The 16,457-nt window shown below is 37.8% G+C and overlaps 1 protein-coding gene across 4 annotated transcripts in view; it reads left to right on the forward strand.

Moving 5' to 3' along the window:
* Window positions 1-86: 86 nt before the first annotated feature.
* CCNYL1 (cyclin Y like 1) overlaps window positions 87-16,457 on the forward strand; it is a 71,484-nt gene continuing 55,113 nt past the window's right edge. For 3 of the 4 annotated variants that reach the window (XM_044670690.1, XM_044670691.1, XM_044670693.1), the window contains exon 1: window positions 87-297. In XM_044670690.1, coding sequence (XP_044526625.1) covers window positions 87-297 — 211 coding nt within the window. The remainder of the gene's footprint in view (window positions 298-16,457) is intronic. The other variant, XM_044670692.1, reaches the window with a different exon arrangement.

Here is a 16,457-nt window from a genome sequence, read left to right on the forward strand (position 1 = left end):
AGGGCGGGCGGGCTGACAGAGCGATCCGGGAGCGGCGTGGGGGTGAGCCGCAGGACGCGAGGGCCGGGGAGCCGTGGGGGTGTCCCATGGGGAACACGGTGACTTGTTGCGTGTCCCCGGATGCCAGCCCCAAACTCAATCGGGGCGCGGGAGCGGCGGGGCCGGAGCGCCGGCTGGACGCCTACGACGCGGCGGCCGGGGATGCGGTGCTGGCGGCCGCCGAGCCCAAGGAGGCGGACCCCGCCGGAGGCGAGGGACCGCACCTGCAGCACATCAGCGACCGGGAGTTTCCCGACGGTAAGCCCCCGCAGCCCCGGCGCTGTCCTGCTCTGGCCGCCCGACGCCGGGGATCCAGGGAGGGTGAGCCTTGCCGAGGATCTAGCCTGTAGCTGGGCCAGAGGCTAGGCGAAGTGGCGCTACCCGGTCCCCTCGACTCCCCAGGCCAATCAGCCCTGCCCTGGGCCTTCTTCTGGACCTTGGGTGGGACGCCCCTCTCCTTACACGTGTGCGAAAGTAAAGTGAGCTGTTCACCTACCCTAATTATTGGGCTTCCATGTTCTGAACATCTAAGTCTCCCTGCTCTTCCCAGGTGCTCAAATAGAGCCCAGTAGGTGAATGAAATCTGCCAATTTCTCACCCCCCCCCCCCCACCTCCACCTACTCCTCATTTACTCATCGCCCTCAGGCAAAATCCCAGTCCATTTATCCCAAGGCTATGAGTTGCAAAAGATTGGAGTCTCATAATTGTATTTTCTTCTAAAAGAAATAGTTAATGGAGTGCCGAGCCTTACCCTTGAGCTCTAATTGAGTGCTTGTTGAATGAATGTAGATGATGGCCTGAAAACTTATTCGGGAGGAGAGTCTTAAGTTAATTTAAAATTTGGTTGAGAAAAGTTGAAAGTGGATTCACTCCCTGCAGGTAATATCTCAATCCACAAGACTGGATTACAAATAATATCATCTGAAAGAAATGGTTACTATACTGCAGAGCCTTGCTCATGAGCCCTATAGAAGTGCTCTTTGAATAAATGTAGATGATGGAGTATAAACTTTTAGGGAATGCTGCATCAAATTAGAATTTGGCTGAGAAAGGTAAAAAATGAATTCATTCACTTCCCATCGGTAAAGCCTCGAATTATTCCTAAGGTTGAATTGTAAAAAGATTGGCCTCTCCACAATCACCTCTCCTGAAAGAAACCGGTTAATATATCCCAGAGTTTTGCTAGTGAGACCTTAAATAAATGCTTGTTGAATGAGTGCAGATGATGGACTATAAACTTTTAGGAACTTAAAGTCAAATTAGGAATTGGTGGAGAAAGATTGAAAGTGGCAGAGGCTGGTGGCAGTGAAGAGTGTGGTGATAAATTAGGCGATTTTATCTGTATTAACATTGAAGGAAGGAAGGAAAAGGTGGGGATAATAGTTTAAAATAAACAAAACATAGCGTGTGAAATGTCAGTGCTACAGCTGTACTGAAGGCAGTTGATAATACAAAGGAAATGAGTTCCAATGAAAGCCCCTCTTGGACATAACTGTATTCCATTTTAGTCCTAAGTATAATTACTCAGACTACTCCCACATGCTATACTGCACTAGGAGCAAGTTTGCTGAAATAATTTTGACCATAATGAGACTAAATTTATGGAGTTCTTTTTTTGTGTGCACCCCTCCCCCCAGTCTATTTTCTTGGCTATTCTACTGTCCTTTTTGAAAATGTTGGTCAATTGATCTTAAATTTAAATCCTCATAATGATTTGGAATTTCCCCATTTCTTTGGAAGTTCTGATTCCTCCCCACCCCCCAGAATTATCTCTAGCAGTGTTATTCTTTAGTTAGAAATTTTCAAAAACAGTGTTCTTACTCTGTTTGAGTAATATCCTCATTCTGTTTGTTTCAAATGATAGTTTTGTTTGCAAAGCATAGAAGAAATTAATTTTCAAATATGGTATAAAAATAGACCACTTATTCTGGAAGTCTTTGAAAGCAATTTAAGGAGGAGATTTCTTGGCCATATTTGCCTTATTGAAATTTGCAGGAAAGCATCCCATCTCTGTGAGGAGAATCTTCGTATTTCACTAGTGTAGAAACTTATCAATTGGTAATGTCATCTTTTTACAATATTAAACAAATAATACCTTACTTTTGAATAGGATTCGGTGGGTTATTGATTTTGATTCTCATGATAATCTTGTGAAATAAATATCCCCATTTTGCAGATGAAAATACTAAAGCTCAAAGATACTTATCCTATTGCTGTGTTCTTGTCACAGTGCAAGGGAATAAACTGAACTGCTAGAAATGATGTACATAGGACTGTAAATAGAATCTTCTCAGTTTCTTTTTGGGTCTTCGAGATTTATAATTAGTTATGTAAATTAACAAGAGGTATAAACTTTGTATGATTGTAGTAGAAAGGTGTTTACTAATATTAAGGAATAGCTTATATACAGAACTGGGTATAGTTGTTATTAAGTTAGCCTGTTGTAAGGCAGGTTTAAGACATCAGAGCATCTTAGAAATTAGGTAATAGTAATAATAGCTTAATATTTATATTGACTTAAAGATGAAAGTAAAACTAAATGACTATCATGGAAGAGAGTAACTATGACTTAATTTAAAAAAATTTTTTTCACTTAATTTCTTAAGCATGAAAAAGCAAATACAAATTCTTGTATGGTTGAATTATATAAGTACAGAGGAAAGAATGCTATATTAGGAGTCAGAGATAAGGGTTTAGATTTTGGCTCTGCCACTTAACTACCTGAGTGAGCAAGTCTCCCACTCTTTCTTTTTAAAACCCTTATCTTCCATCTTAGAATCAATACTTGTGTATTGGTTCCAAGGCTGAAGAGCCATAAGGACTAAGCTTTGGGTATTAAGTAACTTGCCCAGTATCACACAGCTGAGGTCAAATTTGAACCCAGGATGTCTGGTCTCTAGGCTTGGCTCTCAATTCACTGTGCTAAATTTAGCTGTCCCCCTTCCCCCTGCAAGTTTCTTAAAGGCTTCAGTTTCATCTCTAAAGTGAGGAATTTTTTTTTTTTAGTTTTAATTTTTAATTTTTTTCCATGTTTTCAGGATTTATTTTCTTTCCCTCCCCCCTCCCAGAGCTGACAAGCAATTCTACTGGGTTATACAAATGTTACCATAAAGTGAGGAATTTTTTTGATAAGATGATCCTTAATGTTCCCTTTCAGCTCTAAATTCTGTAAACCTATGGATAGTATACTTAATGAATTGATAGTTTCACTCGATGAAATCTATTCGAGGTCATGAAATACATTGAAAGGAGAAATTAGATAAAAATCATTTTATCTTTATGCAGCTGTCAGCAAACTTGTACACCTTAGAGTTAAGACTAGTTAAGAGTAACTTAATTTGAAGACAGTACGTTATAAAATCAGATTTTTTTAAATGTCCTAAGGAGACCCAATGGGTTTTAAAAACAAAATCAATACTCTTACTACTCATTCAACACAAGTTATGACAAATTACATGGAGAATGTCATGTGCATAGATTTTTTGAGGTAGAAGGGGACTAAAGAAATGAATAAATTCAATTAATAAAGTGAAATGAATAAAATGAAAACTAAAATTAAATAAATGAATGAATAAAATAAATTTTAAAATGAAGAAAGAAATGAAGAAATTCAACTCTGAGATTGAACTATATAGTTCATACTATAATGATAAAGAAACCAAACATCCCCAGAGATTTAGTAGGCCTCAAACTCAAGCTCTGGAAAAACCAGGAATGTAGCATGCTATATAGTATATCCATACAGTTTTGTCTAATACAACCATAGTTATTTCATAGTAGGTGGAGAATTTCTGTGTGGTGCGGCATAGTGATAGAAAGCTAGTCTAAGAATTAGGAAGACCTTAGTACATGTCCTAGCTGTGGCCCATACTGGCTCTATATCCTTGGGCAAGTCATTGAACCTCTTAGAGCTTGGAGGAACTCTTTTAAGACTAAATTTTAGGGGCTACTAGGTGGCTCAATGGAAAAAAAAGCCAGGCCTGGAGACTGAAGGTGCTGGCTTCAAATTTGGCCTCGGACACTTTCTAGCTTTATGACCCTGGGCAAGTCACTTAACCCCCCCAATTGCCTATCCCTTACCACTCTTATGCCTTGGAACCAATACACAGTATTGATCCTAAGACGGAAGGTAAGGTTTGGTTTTTTTTTAAGACCTTTTATAATTTATTGGACCTATTAGACAAACTGATCTTTGCATTATCACTCTACTTTAAAATTCAGCATGTTCTTTGAGATACCTTATGATAAAGACCCATTGTGCTGCTCTATCCCAGTGGTTCCCAAACTTTTTTGGCTTACCATTCCCTTTCCAGAAAAAATACTACTTAGCCCCTATTAAAAATTTTAATAGCAATTAATAGGAAAGATAAATGCACCTGTAGCCATCACTGCTTCCCTGGATAGCTGCAGCTTTGGGAATCACTGCTCTATCCTGTCAATGCAGTGTTGCCTTTGTTTGTTTGCATATTAATGGAAACTGGCAAATGAACAGGTAAAGGTGCTAGTATGTTGTGAAGTATAGGTTTTTATTAATAGCTAACATTTATATAGTACTTACTGTGTGCCAGGCACTATGCTAAGCTTTTTACAAATATCAGTCCATTTGCTCTTCACAACAACCCTGGGATAGATTCAATTATTATTCTCATTTTACAGATAAGTAACAGGCAGACAGAATTTATGTGACTTGCCCAGGGTCACACAACTAGTGAAGGATCTGATGCTGGGGTTTGAACCCAAGTCTTCCTGACTCTAAACCCTGTGTTCTATCTACTGCATCACCTAGCTGCCCTATGCTACAGGAACAGACTAGGGAAAATTAAGACTGCCTGTAGTGTCTTCTGATAGCTAATATAATGACTGTTGAAAATGTTTTCATCTGTACTTGATTTTTAAAGCTAATCCTTTTTAATCAGTTATCTAAAAAGTGCTGAGAAAAACATATCTATTTCAATACTTGTCTACCACACTTGGTTTTGGAGCTGCCCTTTAATCTCCATAGAAACAAAATTAAAGCAGCACATAAAAAGTGCCCACATTTTCCCCCTCATTTTTCATTTTTTCACCTTATTTTAGATTATCTTACTTCTGTTTCCTTGGAAACTAAAACTGAGAGAACTACTTTGCCATCAAATATTTTGATATCCTTTTTGTCATGAAAAATTCTATTATTTTAAGAGAGGCAGCATGGCCTGGTGGAAAAAACATGATAAGGGTTGGTACACTGTGCTTTGGTCCTTGCTAGGATATAGATGTAGTTGTGGGACTCTAACTGAATTGGTTAACTTTGATAAGCTCCAATTTCCCCATCTGTAAAGTGAAATTTTATGAAGTATTACCCCCTGGAGAAGCTGTAAACACCTCTACAAAGGCCTCTGCCTTTCCTTTCCAGTTCTTATCTACTAATACTTTGCAGCACTACTTTACAGGGTTGCTCTAAAGCATAAATAAAATAATATAGTCTAAAGTACTTTGTACTATACAAAGTAAAGTACTTTGTAACTATGAAGTGTAGCATAAAAGCTGCAGTTATTTATCTAATGTCATTCTTTGACTGTGTGCCACTTTGTTTCTTTAGAAGAGACAGTATTTCGTATGTATGCTCTGAGCTTTCTGTAATTTCTCATTCTTTTTTTTTTTTTAACCCTTATCTTCTCTCAAGGCAGAAGAGTGGTAAAGGCTAGGCAATGGAGGTCAAGTGACTTGCCCAGGGTCACACAGCTAGGAAGTGTCTGAGGCCAGACTTGAACCCAGGACCTTTTGTCTCTGAATCTGGCTCTCAATCCACTGAGCCACCTAGCTGCCCCCAATTTTTCATTCTTTTAACCATTAGTTTTTCTATATATGCCAGTGTCATAGAAATATAGTTTGTAATGCCATTGTCATGACAAACCTTGGGACCCTTGACTGATGAGTTTACATGAATTTAATAACTAAGTGATTTTAAGGCTAGTAATGATAGAAATCTTGGGATTGGGTAATTTGTATAAAGGAGAAAGATCTCAAAATAACAGGTGCCTTTCCTGACCATCTACTATTCCTGGCAGCTACTGTTGAGCAAAAAGAAAAAGGACGGCAAAAACAAATGATCTTGGGCCTTTTTTCCCTACCATCAATTCACACTTTGCATTTGATCTTGTTTGCTCAGCTCTTCCACTACTTATATAACAGCTAGAAAGAACTGAAACATTTTAAAAGTGAACTTGACATTTTTTAATGCTATTTAACGTGATTTGAATAGAAATGCAGTAATGAACTTTGTCTTCCGTTTATAACATTGTGTAGTGCTTCAGTCAGAGACTGAAAATCCTTATTTTTATTTTATTTTTTTTTCTAAACCCTTACCTTCCATCTTGAAGTCAATACTGTGTATTGGCTCCAAGGCAGAAGAGTGGTAAGGGTAGGCAATGGGGGTCAAGTGACTTGCCCAGGGTCACACAACTGGGAAGTGTCTGAGGCCAGATTTGAACCTAAGACCTCCTAACTCTAGGCCTGGCTCTCAATACACTGAGCTACCCAGCTGCCCCCTGAAAATCCTTATTTTTAGAGAAAAAATATGAGGGGGAAAAATAAGGTACTAAAAGTCCTTGCAGAGGTTGTTGGCTAGACCAGAAAAAGTTTCAACTCCTTTCCTGAACTAGAGCCATCAGAAAGAAAAATGAACAAGTCAACATCTTTCTATATATCTGATGACTAAATAAAAAATCTCTTGAAAGACATTAATTCCATGAGCTAGGTTTTTCTAATTTGTCATTCTCATCTCCCTCTTTGTAGCCTCCCTTTCCTGACCTCATCTTTTCCCTGGGGGTGGGGGTGGGGTTGTCTCACTATAGATAACTCCTAAGTCTCTAGTCAGAATTACCATCCTGCATTTCCAGCTGCCTTCTAGATATATATAATATTCGGCATGTTCAAAAACTAAATCCATCTTCTTCCCCTTCCTTCAGTTAGTCAGCTAGGTAGCATTAGAGAGTACCTTTAAGGGCCAGGCATTATGCTAATTGCTCAGGATGCCAAGAAAGGCAAAAGCCAACTCCTGCTCTTAAGGAGCAGCTAGGTGGTGAAGTAAAGCCCTGGACCTGGAATCAGGAAGACTTAAGTTCCTCATCTGTAAAATGGGAAGAAGAATAGTATCCACCTTCCTGGGTTGTTGTGAGGATAAAATGAGATAGTATTTTATTCACAAAGCACTTTGGATACCTTAAAAACTCTATAATTGCAGATTATTATTATTGAACCTGTCCTTCCTCCAAACTTAACCTATTTTTTTTTTTGAAGGTACCATCTTCATGTTTTTCTAGCATAGGCCTGTAACCTCAGAAAATCATGTTTTGTTCTTCCAATCCCCTTACCTCTCTGTTGCATTTCTGCTTATGCCTGAAATCTTACTTTAAGCCTTCATCCCATCTCTCCTAGACCTTCAAACTAGTTTATTTTCATGTAGCTGCCAGATATTCTTCCTCTGTCACAGATCTGGCCATGTCACTCCCTTGGTCATAAATCTTCAGTGGTTCCCTGTTCCTTCTAGGATAAAATGCAGACTTCACCTGCAATTTAAGACCCTTTTCAGTTTGGTTTCAATCTACCTTTCATGCTTACTTTGACTAATTCCAGCAAATCTGGACCACTGGGCCTTTTAGTTGCTTCCTGAATTCAATAGTCCATCTTTGTTTCTCTTCTTTTTTCACAAGTCCTGTTTTGCCCCACCCCACCAAGCCTGGAGTACTTCCTCACTTCTACTTATCTCTATTTGCCTTCTAGTGTTTGCCCTGAGGTTAATGGTTTGAATCTTTATCTAAATCTTATTAGTTATTAGTGTGTTCTTCCCCACATCATATTGCCTCATCTTATTTGTTTGTACTTGTGTCCCCTGTCTCCCATCTAAACTCCCCTTAGAGCAAGATTTTTTCTTTTTTGTTGTTTCATCCCCAGCATTCTTAGTGTTCTAACTCACATCATTCACTTAGGAATCAGCTTGAATTGAATATTAATGGAAGAATGGAAGGTAAGACTGGTGACCAGCTTTTTGACCTTTGCCTATTTAAGTTTTGTTCTCAGGGTGAAGTTGGGTAAATGAAAGTTTAAAGTGTTCTACAAAATATACCTCCTCAGGAAAAAAAACAACAATTTATCAGAAAAGGAAAATAAGATAAAGGATCCCAATTCTCTTATGAATTTAATTTATGCTTTTTCTCTATAAGATATTAATTAGGAAAATTTTATTACTATTAAAACTTATTTATGAACTAGACATGGATAGTACCAATATCAATGCAACAAATTTTTGTCACCCATCAACTTACAAGGAAGATACTAAGGTACCATGCTAGATATGTTGAAAATAAAATGATAAAACAATCCTTGCTGGATAGAACACTGGATCAGGATACAGGAAGTCCTGGATTCAAATGTGGCCTCAGACATTTTGTAGCTGTGTGACTCTAGGCAAGGCACTTAGCCTCAATTGTTTACCTCTTACCCTTCTTTCTTAAAGTTGTTAACTAAGAAAGTAAGTTTTTTTAAAAAATCCCTGCCCTCAAAGTACTTAAACTAATAGTTAAAATATACACTGAAAAAGCACATTCAAAAGGAGAACCTAAAAGTGAGCCTGGACTTTCTTTTTTCTTTCTTTTTTTAGTTACAAATAGAATAACAGTTGTTTTCTGACATTTTAGGATTCAGATTTTCTCCTTCCTCCCTTCCCCCCTTCCCCTGAGGTGGTAAATAATCTGATATAGATTACACCAGTGCTGCTATGCAATACACATTTCCATATTGCTTATGTTGTGATAGAAGACACATCACACATAGAATAAACTCTCATGAAGTTAATAAAGTGAAAGATAGCATGCTTTGATCTGTGATCAGACTCCACTATTTCCTTCTTTGGCTGTGGATAGCATTTTTCATCTTGAATCTCTTGTTATCTTTGACTATCTTGGAGACTTTCTTTGCTTATGGTGGTTTAGTCCTTCACAGTTGATAATATAATAATTTTTTTACCGTATGCATTGTTCTCCTGGCTCTCCTCACTTCACTTTGCATCTGTTTATATAAATCTTTCCAGATTTATCTGAACTCATCCTGTTTGTCATTTTGTATGGCACAACAGTATTTCTTTACAACCATATACAAGTGATAAACATCTCCTCAGTACAAAAAGAGCTGCTAAAAATATTTTGGTACAGGTACCTCCTTTTCCCTCATCTCTGATCTCTTTGAGCTATAGACCCAGTAGTAGTATTGCTGGGTCAAAGGGTATATGATAGTCTTATGGCCCTTTGAACATAGTTCCATATTGGTAAACATGGATTCTCAAAGGCTTTGCCAACAAAACTCAAGCTTGGGTCTGTCCTGCCAAGTTCAAAAGGCTGTGTACAGTTCTCTCAAGATTATAGATATGTCCTAATTAGGAAGAGTTTGAATGGGAAGGTTGAAATAGAGAGAAACTACAATTTGTTGGCCAGAATATCATATTGTTGGCTTAGTGATTTTAGAAAGCTATTTGTATGTCATAAGAGTCTAGGGCATTGATGGCAAACCTTTTAGAGACTGAGTACCGAAACTGCAATCCTGGTGCCACATGTGAGCCCTCCACCTTACTCCAGACAGGGGAAGGTGGAAGCATTCCCATTGGGCTGCTGGGCAGAGGGACAGGGGATGAGAGATATGTCCTCAGGGTTGCATGGAGAGGGGGAAGGGGAGCGGCTCCCTTTGGCATGCTTTAGCATGCATGCCATCGGTTCACCAACATGGGTCTAGGGTGGTGATGGCAAACCTGTGACATGTGTCAGCACTGATACACGTAGCCATTTTCAATGACATGCAGCTGCATTCAGAGAAGTATGGGGCCACATGCCAAGGATGAAACATTTGCTGTAGTGTAGTGTAGACACTCTGTGCACTATAGATGACAATTCTACCTATATTAATTTACCTATTTTGGTTTGTTAAATACAGTTATATATTACTATTATACATTTTTTGTTATTTAAACTATAAATATCGTGAAATTATGGGTTTTTTCTCGAAGTGACACACCACCCAAATTATGCTTGGATTTTTCGGCGAATTTTGACACACCAAGCTCAAAAGGTTGCCCATCACTGACCTAGGCCAGTGATGGGCAAACTGCAGCCCCCTGAAACGTTCTATCTGGTTGCTCAACATTATTCCTAATCTGACATACAATGAATAGGATACAATACAATGAAACTTAGAGTTGCCTTAGAAACAGACTGACAGATGAGCATTTCCTTTCCTTTGGCCCCCTCTTTAAAAAATTTGCCTAAAAGGGCAATTTCGAACCTTCAGTTTCTTATACAGGGATAAATGAAAAGTCAAGAAATAATAATACTCATTATGTTTAGCTAAACAAACAGAATGGGCAAGTAGTAATATTATAATCTCTGCAGGTAAGTAACTGGAAAATAATCCAAGGAGTTTAAGAAGACTTCTTCTTTTCTCATTAAATATATCAAAATAACTATTAGTAACTTGCTTTTTAAAATTGCCTTTAAATGTACCATTGAATATATTCTTATTTCTTCCATCTTTTAAAAAAAAAGCATTATACTTGGGTAGACTTCCTACAATGAATTTTAAAGAAGATCTTGAATTTCTAAGCATGATTTTCAAAAAAAATTGAGGATACAGGGAAAGAAATTACTTCAAACTTTACAAAAATGTGATTTTAATCGAATTTTACAGTGCACTTTTCACATTGGTTCACGCTTTCCTTATATTTATTTCCTCTCAGCAATTTAATTCAGTAAGTTTTTAATCAGATCTCTACTGTGTATTAGGCACTGTGCTAATTTCTGGGGTTAGAGATTTTAGATAAATCCAGCATTTGTTGAACATTGATATGTGGTCAGTTATATAATAATTAAATCAAATAAACATTAAGGGCCTGCTGTGTTGAGCATTATAGTATATGAAGTTTAAAAAGTGGCTCTAACACTTAGTGAACTTTGTTTAAAACAGGAATGTCAAAAACAAGCAAGTGGTATATAAAGTCAAGGTAGAGAAAGAAAACCATCTCGGACCCAGAGAAAGCCTGTTAGAGAGGATCATATCTGAGCTGGACATCGAAGGATAAGTAGTGTTAAACTGGCAAAAATAATCAAAGAAGTAGTGTTTGTCTCTAGGAAGACAGTACTCTGTTGGTATACATGTAAATTAACACAATTCTGTAAAAATAATTTGGAATTATGTGGAAAAGTTGTCTTTTGACTTTGAAAAGGGCAGAGCTTTTTATTATGGTTATAAACTAATTGCAGAATGAAAAAGAACAGGTGAAGATAACGATATACGGTGACTACAGTATATAAAGGAAAACAATACTAATTGGCATTTGAATTTAGGTTAAATGAATTAATGTTAGTTCCAGAGGAAATATAGCGTTCTCTTGATAGAAATGTGGGAGGTCACCAGTGCAGAATGACTCCTCTGCTGCCAAATTCGATTCATATGTCTTCTGGGTTTTTTTGTTAGAAGGATGAGTTCTTTTGGGGGTGAGAATATGGGATAAGGGGAAAGGAAGGAGAGAGAGCATAAGTAATAAAGATATTTTAAAACAAAGCTTTTTTTAAAACAAGAGTAGACATTAAATAGATTAAGAGCTTTCCAGGAATGGGGAACTTTTCAATTTGAACAATTAATCAACATCCATTTAAGTGCCTACTATGTACTTAGCACTGTGCTAAGCACTGGGAATATAAAGACCAAAAAACTCCAATAGTTATTTTCCTTAGGAGCTTTTCTTTCTCTATGTGTGTGTGTGTGAAGTGGGGGAGTGATGAAGAGAAATAAAAGTAAGTAACACAAAGTATATACATTTAAGTAATTGGAGTGGGGAGAGAAGAGGAGAGGAAAGGTCTCAGAAGCTGAGTTTTGAAGACAGAAGTTGAAGTGAGGCTCAAGTATGTTCTAGGCATGGGGAACAGACTGTATAGGTATAGAGACAGAAGATGGGGTGGCCTGTATCTTGTAAAGGACTTGAAATGCCAAACAGGAATCTGTATATATTTTAGTGGCAAGAGGGAACCAGTGGAACTTTTTGAGCAGAGAAGTAACAAGGAAGTGATTAAGGAATGTCGATTTGATAGGAAGTTGGATTGAAGTGGGGAAAGCCCAGATAGAGTGGGACCAGTTAGGAAGCTTTCAAAGTGTGAATTCCATTTCAGAAGTGATGAGGCCCTAGACAAGGGAGTGGTTGTTCTTACAGAGAAAAGGCTCTGGTACAGGAGATTCTGGGGAGGAACAAGTGACAATATTTGGGAGCTAACTGAATGTGGTATGATTTCAGGGTTGCAAGTCTGGGTGACAGAAAGAATGGTACTGTACTCAGTAGAAGTAGGGAAGGTTAGGTAGAGTGGTGGGGCTTTTGGGAGAAAATAACAAATTCTGTATTGGATTTGTTGAGTTTAATATTCCTGCAGTAGAGGTGTCAAACTGAAGGCTGCATATGTTGGCTTAAAAGCCTATAAAATAACAATATCTATGTTGTACTTTTTTCCTTATTTCATTGAACATTTCCCATTTATATTTTAATCTAGCTCAGGCTACACATTTGTGAGCAGCAAGTTTGACCTACACTTCTGACCTACATGACATCCAGTGGAAAATGTTCAACTGGTAATTGGTGATGAGGAATTGGAACTTGGGAAAGAGATTAGTTCTGGATATATAGCTCTGGAAGTTGTTTTCCTAAGACAAGTCAGTATGCTTTTATTAAGCATCTCCTTTATGCCTAGGAATTAAAACAGTCTCTGCTCTCTTAGAGCTCACAAGTTAATGAAGAAGACAACATGAAAACAACTGTATGCAAACTAAGATATATAGAGGATAAAGATGGAGATAATCAGCAGAGGAAAAGCACTAGCCTTAAGGAGGCTTGGGCAGAGTGAAATTAGGAAAGTGTAAGAATGGATTTTTGTGCAGAGGAGATGGAGCCAAAGGAGGAGAAGGCAGTTGATGGCAGTTGATGGCAGTTGAAACCAGCAGAGGATTCTGGGGAATTTCTCCCAGGAGGAAAGAGAAGTCTTGGGGCTGAGGGCTAGGAGGAATGAAGAGGCAGAAAACCCAGCTCTGATCAGTCTGGAGGCCTTCCTGAGGATCTTTCTCTTGGAAATTGAAACCCTGATTCCCTGATCACAGCCATTTCATCACAATTCATCTTTCAAGACTACAACCATCTAGTCAGCTAAGATTTTGGACTCCATTGGGAGCAATCTCTTAGTCTCCTTCATCCATTACCCATCCTTGCTGAGAGACCCTTTTCAGTTAAAGCTTACAATTAAAGGAAAGGATATAAATAGAAAATAGAAATAGAAGGGGAAGGGGGGAGAGAAGCTTAGGAGTTGGAACCACTAGGATTCCTGCCTAAGTGGCGGACCCCATAGGAATAGCGAAGAGAGGGCATCCCCAAAATCCCTCTGCCCTTCACCCCTTTCCTTAATCCCTGATTTATGAATAATAAAATCCATTTAATGGTCAGATAGCATTCCTGTGTGCCTGAGAGACAATAAGGGAGAGGGGAATCACAACTTGGTTGCCTCCATATTTGAGCCAGACCACCCGCTGTGAAGTTAAACGATCTGGTTGGGGGGAGGTTTGAGTGAACCCCATCCTTATTTAGGATCAGATTGGATTACCACCTATCTTCTCTTGTACAGAAGCCTTGCCCTCAACTCTTGTGGAACTGCACGACAATCTAGGTCACCCAGTTTTGGGGTGACACCCCTTTAAAGTCCCCCAGTGTATATTTGGCCCCAGGAGAGTGCTGAGTCACCACACAGACTCTCTCTCTCCCTTCTGTCAACATCCATGGGGGTGGAGGGGGGCGCTATTGTTACAAAAGTCAGTCTGCAAAAGGTTGGATTTTTAGCTAAGGCTTGAAGAAAGTCAAGAGGAGGGGAGAGAGAAGTTTAGGCATAGAAGATAGACATTGGAAATGCAAGGAGTTGGGAGATGGAGAGAGTCTTTTGCTGGGAACATCAAGGAAGCTGGTATAATTGGATCATAGAGTAGGGGGGGGAATGGGGGAAGAAGGCATAAGAGGACTGAAAAGATAGGAAGGGGCCAGGACATAAAGGTCTTTAAAAGCCAAACAGAGGCTTTATATTTAATCCTGAAGGTAGGGGAAACCACTGGTATTTATTAGATGGTAGGCCTAGGTCAGGTCAGAACAATGCTTTAGAAAGATCACTTTGCTCATTCCAGAGTGTACTGATGCAGTGACTTTGAGACAAAGGATACCATGAGGCTTTTGCAAAAATCTTAGTGTGAGATGATGAGGGTCTGCATCATGGTGGTGGCAGTGTCAGGACACAAGGCTGTGTATGTGAGAGAACGGTATTAGTCTATAATTTTAATAAGGAAATTAGCCAGGGCAGGAGGCAATTGGGGAGGGTGAGTAATGGGTTCAGTTTTATACGTGCTGACTTTTTTAGATGTCTACAGGAGATCAAGTTTGATATGTGCTATAAGCAGGGTAGAGATTGCCTGGAAATAATTCAACCTCCTGGTTTGATGAGGTCACCTAGGAAGGGAAGGGAAAAGATAGTCTATTATTTATTTTATATGAAGAAGGTAGGTTTGGTACAAGCAGATAAGAGGGCTATACTTGGCGTCAGGAAGGCCTAGGTTCAAATCCAGCCTCAGGTACTAATTATTTGCCTCAGTTTTCTTGTATGTAAAATGGGAGTGATAATAGTATCTGTGACCCAAGGTGGTTATGGGGATCAAATGAGATAATTGTAAAGTGGTTAGCACAGTGCCTGGCACATAGTATGTACTATGTAAATGTTTATTATTATTGTTATTCATTTAGTAGGCACAGGGAATCATTGAAGGAGGTATGATCTATCTATTCATAAGGAAACCCACCCAACCAATTTTATTTAATCTCTTACTTCAGTAAATAACCTATATTGGGCTGTTTTCTTTCTAGAAGGAAAATTAAATTTCTTTTTGTTAAATGTGATGAATATAATTTTTGCCCCAAATTCAAGAGTGTAAATCTTCACAGGCTATATTTTGGTTAAACATGTCTATGAAGGTGATGCAGGGGAAGAGAATGCAGGACTTGGAATCAAGGAGCCTGGGTTCCAATTTTACCTCAGACACTTAATAGCTATATGACCCTGTACAAAACATTAACCTCTCTTGTCTGTTTTCTCGGGATCTAATGAGTTAACATATATAAAACCCTTTGCAAACTTTAAAGAGCTAAATAAATGCTAGCTATGGACCAAATCAAGACCCATCTATGACTTTAGAAGCTTAGGTTTTCTTTTGCTGACAACATTAATTTCAAGGATATATTTGTATTGTGAATGTTTTACTTTTGACCCAGTTGAAGATTTACAGCTATAGGGCCCAGAAAATTCAAGGCCTGCTTAGGCATTCAGTTTGAGGTTAGAAGTAATCAAATTTCACTTGATGCATTCCTTGAATTCCTAAGAACAGATACCCTCAACTTTTCCTCCATACAATAAGTGACATTCAGATGTCTAGGAAAGATTGTAAAGTATCATAGTTCCAAATCTTTAAGTTAAAATCACACTATACTTTAAATGCCTTGGATTGAAGTTGTCATTGTATTTCATTATTTCTTTAAAGAAAAAGAAATTATACTTTCCCTGTGTTTTGAGTGGTATCTGATTTTACTTTTTCTAAAAAAGAGTTCTGGTGTCAGCCTCGTTCTTTAAAGCTCTGACTCCAGCTTTCGGTTGGATATTTTATTTGGTTTCAAAACTTTTACAATATTACTTCTGCTTATCTTTCCTAGAATTGTTAAATAGTAAAAGCATATAAAACTGAATAAGAAAGTTAAGTTTAATTTATATTTGCTTTTAAATTATGGTCTATTCTCAAGACAATTCAGGGAAACTTCTATATCAAAAGTAGTATAGTATAATACAGTATTCACTGTATTATAGATGGTGAATACTTTACCTGCATTTTCTTTTATTTAAACAACAGTGTTTTAGATGTAATTGGGAAAATAAAATATCATTTAAAAAAAATAAACTATAGTGTTCTTTAACCTATAATATATTTACCAGCTCTGAAACTTTTATTCATATAAAATAGGTGTTAGGGCAAAAGATTAGTATCTATTTACAGTATTATTATTTGCTATTATATTATTTACTATTTACAGTACTAGCAGAAAAAACTTTTAAAAACTTTTGAAAATTGTAAATAATGCAGAAGTTGGAAAAGCAGCAGCTTGAAATACTGGGGTTCTATATGAAAAATAATTTTAAGCAAAAATCAATTTCATCTCATTTTTTTTCTTTATATATGCAAATCCAGAAAGAAATAAGGTATTTTATTTCTTTTTATTTATGTTCCTACTTATGAAAAATCTAGATTTGGCTATAACCTATCATATGAATCACCCTAT

The sequence above is a fragment of the Gracilinanus agilis genome, chromosome 3 (genome assembly GCF_016433145.1).
Source record: "Gracilinanus agilis isolate LMUSP501 chromosome 3, AgileGrace, whole genome shotgun sequence".
Taxonomy (NCBI): domain Eukaryota; kingdom Metazoa; phylum Chordata; class Mammalia; order Didelphimorphia; family Didelphidae; genus Gracilinanus; species Gracilinanus agilis.